At 31.6% G+C, this 5,362-nt stretch overlaps 1 protein-coding gene across 1 annotated transcript; it reads left to right on the top strand.

The window, feature by feature from the left end:
• The first annotated feature begins 4,360 nt into the window (after positions 1-4,360).
• Positions 4,361-5,362, top strand: LOC129299859 (FCS-Like Zinc finger 17-like). Its single transcript, XM_054938336.1, has 2 exons — positions 4,361-4,638; positions 4,975-5,362. The coding sequence occupies exons 1-2, from the start codon at positions 4,403-4,405 to the stop codon at positions 5,192-5,194; spliced, it is 456 nt and encodes a 151-aa protein (XP_054794311.1). The 5' UTR covers positions 4,361-4,402; the 3' UTR covers positions 5,195-5,362.

Below are 5,362 nucleotides of genomic sequence, written 5' to 3'. Positions count from 1 at the left end.
TAATCTCACACCCCATATATATAAATGTTTTAATAGTTAACTAATTTTATTTTCACAATAAAGTTTATTAAAAATTCCAGCCATTTACAATCCCTTAGGTGTCAACTGCTAAAAAATGTGTGAAATAAAAGCCTAGTAGGATATCGAACCAGTGAAAATACTGTATGATTTAAGAATAAGATGATTAAAACTATAATCAAATCATAATCAAAATAATCATAAATAAATTTTTTTACAAAATTGGTCGAGATACTCCATTCAATAATTCTTCTCATTTAATAGGGTGAACTCGATTTTTAATACCGCAACATGATGAATGTTAAGCCTAGAAGCAGGTGGTCAGGAGAGGCATGGGGTTTGTCTATGTTGCTCATCAACATCATTGGATGTAATTTGGTCATTTAAATCAAAATCTAGATAATCTAAATTTAAAGTATTATTATAAATAATTTTAATAAATCATTTTACTTTTAATCTAGTATAGATTTAATTTAGAGGGTTCAATTTAATATTAAATTTTTTAATTGCTATAAAGAGTATAATATTAAATTAAATCCTTTAAATTAATCTACACCAGGTTAAAAATAAGAATTAATTTTAATAAATATAAAATAAAATAATACTTTAAATCTTAGGTCAAGAACACATCACCCTGATGAGGACCTAAGTCGATTCAGAGGCATGAGGCACAACAAAATCTCTCACGATTCCCTTTGCTACGTGGTTCTCTTCCATCCCTCCAATACATTGCACGGCTGTCTCTGGTTGAATGGGGTTTTTTTTACAGAGTTATTATAACTAGCAATAACAAAAAACCAAAAACGATAATCGTGGGAATTATATTCCAAAATACTACATCAAAAATTGCTTTTTATATTGAGCAATTTATAAAATTAATGATACCATGAACGATTTCTTCAATATATACTCCAAAAGCTAACAAAAGTGAAACAAAAATTATTCTTGACATGGACCATTCATAAACTTCACCCCCAGTGCATCCTCTGCCCTTGATAAATGAAATGAATGATTTAGTAATCATTTAAATAAAAAATAATGAGTAAATAATTGGAGAAGAACGTGTCAATAATTACGTAATGTTACTAATATGATCAAGAAATTATTATAAGGTGTATTAAATTAAAAATCATTCATAATAAATAAATAACTATTAGGTTTTATGAAAATTAGTAATAAATAATTAATTTTTATGAATGAAAAGTAAAAATTAATTTACCTCACAAATATAACTTCCAGTATCATATTTTATTGTCTTTCTCATACATTGCGCGCCGCTGTTGTTGTTCTACGTTCCTTGACGGATGTGTCACTTAGAGTTGGCTGCAATCAAGAAGGCTATTGGCCATTTATTATTTATGGGTGGCTGTTGTATCACAAGCCATGGCGGAAAATGCCTAAGCCGTGATGGATTAATTCTTATGGAGTTGGTCATGGCGGATGTACTATAAGCGGTGATAGATGTATCCATATTTTTTAAATGTTGTTTTCATCCCTGATTGAATATATTTGAAATGCAAGAATTATTTTCCCATGTTTCCACATACTCCTATACTCTGATTTTTAAGTTATTTTAAGAGCATTGTTTTTATTAATTATTTTCAAAGGACTCTTAAAATCTCAATCTTTTGAAATAGTTTTAAAAACCTTGACATAACTCTGGTTATGGTTGATCTTTATTGAGATGGTTGTTCGTTTTAGTTGGGTTTAGTATTTGATAATGACAAAAGTCATTATAAAGGAAAAACCGGAAATTCTTGCAAGAGGTTGCAATGAAAATTATGTCTTATGAGTTAAAAAAGTTGAATTTGTTCACCAAGTAAATGATTCACTTTTTCATTAAAAAAATTAATTTTTGACTACAAAATTATTCTTGATATGAACAAGTTTTTCACAAGTATAAACTACTTTATAATATGAACAATTTCTAGTATTGTACTTAGATAAATATTTTCTAAATATAGTATTTAGATTTTTTTTATTGTTCGTAGCATATTGATAAAAAGTTGTTTGAATGCATTATATGGGCTTTTTTACTTGGATACTATAAGTGATAAAAAAATTAATCAAATGCTGCATCGTGAAAAATATTTATTCAAATATTATACTATAAGTTGTTCAAATTGGGAACGAGTTTGTATTTGCAAAAAAACTTGTTCAGACCAAGAACAATTTTGCAGTAAAAAATATTTTAAAAATGAAAAATTAAATCATTCGCTTAAGGATTGAGTTTAACTTTTTTTGAGTGACAAGACATAATATTTCTTATTATACTTTCTCTTAGCATACTCCGCCAAGAGTCAAATTGCCTTATTCACAAATTCATTGAGATAAGTCGAGTAAGTGATGTGGCAACCACCTATTTACCTCATCACTAATTAAAAATGAAAATGTAAAGAAATAAGAGTATCAAAATTTCAAAAGTAAAAGTGTTGTATTTAGCTAAAAATAGGGCAGAATTGTCAAGTAAAGACATGAACTATCAAAATTGAGTGGGAGTGTGTGAGTTGAACAGTGATGTTGATAAGGGTAACATGTAATGAGACTTAAATTAAGTAGAATTAAGAGTAGTGAGAAAGGGGTGATGATAATGATGCGGCTACCGTGAGATTAACTAAAATCTTAAGACTTTCATTTTCCTAAATTTTTATTTTCAATTGGCGATTTGTAAACAAGTAAGATTGGGTGAGATGAAGTGGGACTCATTTTCAATTATTCCCCTATATTCTTATTATGCTTTTGCGTAATGAGACTTGGATTGAGTATGATTAGAAGAGGTGAAAATATGTGATAATATTATTGATGTTGCCATGTAATGAAATTAACCAAAATCTTGAAATTTTTATTTTCCTACATTTTCATTTTTAATTGGTGGTTGTATAGACAAGTAACCACAATGTTGCTTGCTCAGTCTATTTCAAAAAAATTTTGAACGAAGCAATTCAACTCTCATAGAGTAGGTTGAGAGAAAGTAGAATAGAAAATATTATGTCTTGTCAGTTAAAAAAATTGAACGTATTCACTAATTAAATAATTTCACTTTTCATTAAAAAAAATTTTTGATTGTAAAGTTATTCTTGGTGTGAACAAGTTATTTACAAATGTAAACTCATTCTCCGTCTGAATGATTTCTGGCATGGTATTTATGTAAATATTTCTATGGCACAGCATTTGAGTAATCTTTTTTTACTGTTTACAGGTTTTTTGTTTTTGGACAATGTTTATAGAGGCTTGAAAGCCCATTATATGCAGGCGGAGACACGGAGTGGAATCCGTACGGAAAAAAAAAAACTGATTCACAAACAGGTCATCTGTCATCGCTTTTATGGCATGATTAACACGTGTGCATATCAGAAACCGACAAAGGAGATGCTGTGCTTTTGACGCTCCCCAGTGGACCACACCAGTTGAAATTTGAAAGATGCGTCACTTAACGTAGGTGTTTTCAGTCTGCTCTTCGTTTACTCTATTACTATATATTATTTTGTTTTCGACCATGACAAAAGCATGCACATGCTGTACACATTACAGCCCCGTCAGTGTCTCAGGCGGTAAATATAATATTTATAAAACTAAGTAATTGTGGCACGTGTTGTAATCATAAATCAAATGCATCGGAGTTAAATATACATGCAGCACAAGATGAAGTCCACGTGCGTTGTTTTTATCCTCTTCTCCCTTTTTTTTTTTAATGTAAGGAGACGGCCGAAAGATGATTATGAAGCCAGGTCAAATCAAAATTCACAATAGACCTACAAACTATAAGTAGTTCATTATAAATAATGAGATCACAATTTTTATGAGAGATTTGACATGTAAGTAGATCAACACATTTGTTTACTTTTTTAGAGTCATGATTAAAGGTGACTGATCAGTCTTTCATAACAAATTTTTGATTTTCTTGATGTTTGACGTTAAAAGATAATTATCAGAGAAGTTGTGATGGATAAGAGAGAGGACTTCCATAGCATGAATGTGTAAGTTGATCTTAATAAGTTTAGCATTCCTAACAAATTAAAGATCTTCTAAAATGCCTGATAATTCAGCCGTTGTATTAGATTAATAGTCAAGATATTTAAAAAATTTTATAATTCAATTTCCTTTGTTGTCGCAAAAAACTCCATCACAAGCAGCTACTTCATAAAAATTAATAGAGCTATCAATATCAAATCTGACCCACCTACTTTCAGAGGATACTATTTTACTTTGCATCTGAGTCTCTCTTCATTTAAGATATTTTCTCTGGATAAAAGCATCCTCTTCTCCCTTTAAAAGCCCACCACTTCTTCCATTCTCAGACCTCATCAGTCTTCTCTCTCTCTCCCCTCCCTCCCCCCTGAAATCTGAATCATACCTCCATCATCTTTCTCTTCCTGGTTTGGTCATGGTGCTTCCAGAGTTCAGTAAGTCCAGTTGTGCAGAGAGCTCCATGAATGTTGGTCTGAGGCTTCTTCCTCAGATTTCCATCCCTAATAACAGCAAATCCAATGTCCTTCTGAAATCTGCCGTTAGAAAGGGAGACCAGACCAGGCCTAATTTAGATCAGGACTTTTGCTACCTTAAAACTTGTAACCTCTGCAATAAGAAGCTCAGTCCAGACAAAGATATCTACATGTACAGGTATTAAACAGTGACCCCATTAGTACCCTCAATCTCACAATCATCATGGGCTCTCTAAATTTTACTTCTAAAATTCTGGGGATACTTTGGTTTCTGATAAAACTCTACATTTTTATGCATCTGAGATATTTAATTGTCAAAATGTGAAAGAGAAACACCATTTAAACCCTTTTAAGAATGTGTGCCATCTCTTATCTCCTTTTTGGCTGGGAAGTTATATGTAAAGTTTTGAATTTTGATTTTCTTCCCTTCCATGGGTAGTTTTAAATTTGCGCATGAAAATCTGGGTTTCCTTTGGTTTCTGGGAAAGTTTTAATTTTGATGTAAATTGTGCAGAGGAGATGAAGGATTCTGCAGTGTAGAGTGCAGGAACAGGCAGATCGTGATGGACGAAATGAAAGAGTTAGACAGCTCAAGGAAGAAGATGGTATCGTCTTGTTGGAATGAGTCTCGCCGCCTGGAGACTCGTCTCATTCTCAAAGACCTTCAAATGCAGAGACTAAAGTCTAAGCCTTGTAATCCTCGTCATCAAAATCACTGGGCAATTGTTTCCTAGTACTTCGCTTGATCTTATCATATCACTCTCTGCTCTCAGTTTTTTCGTCATCAGATATGTAATATCAGATTTCGGATTTTTTTTCCCTGAATTTTTGGGCCTCAGTAACATATCATCTTTTGGTGAGAATAAAGTTCTTTAAATAAAAATAACAGCGCACACTTCACA

The sequence above is a fragment of the Prosopis cineraria genome, unplaced genomic scaffold, assembly GCF_029017545.1.
Source record: "Prosopis cineraria cultivar Desert tree isolate PC_DT_omini unplaced genomic scaffold, ASM2901754v1 PC1331, whole genome shotgun sequence".
Taxonomy (NCBI): Eukaryota; Viridiplantae; Streptophyta; class Magnoliopsida; order Fabales; family Fabaceae; genus Prosopis; species Prosopis cineraria.
The sequence above is the reverse complement of the archived record's forward strand: the minus strand, read 5'-3'. Positions and strand labels throughout refer to the sequence as shown.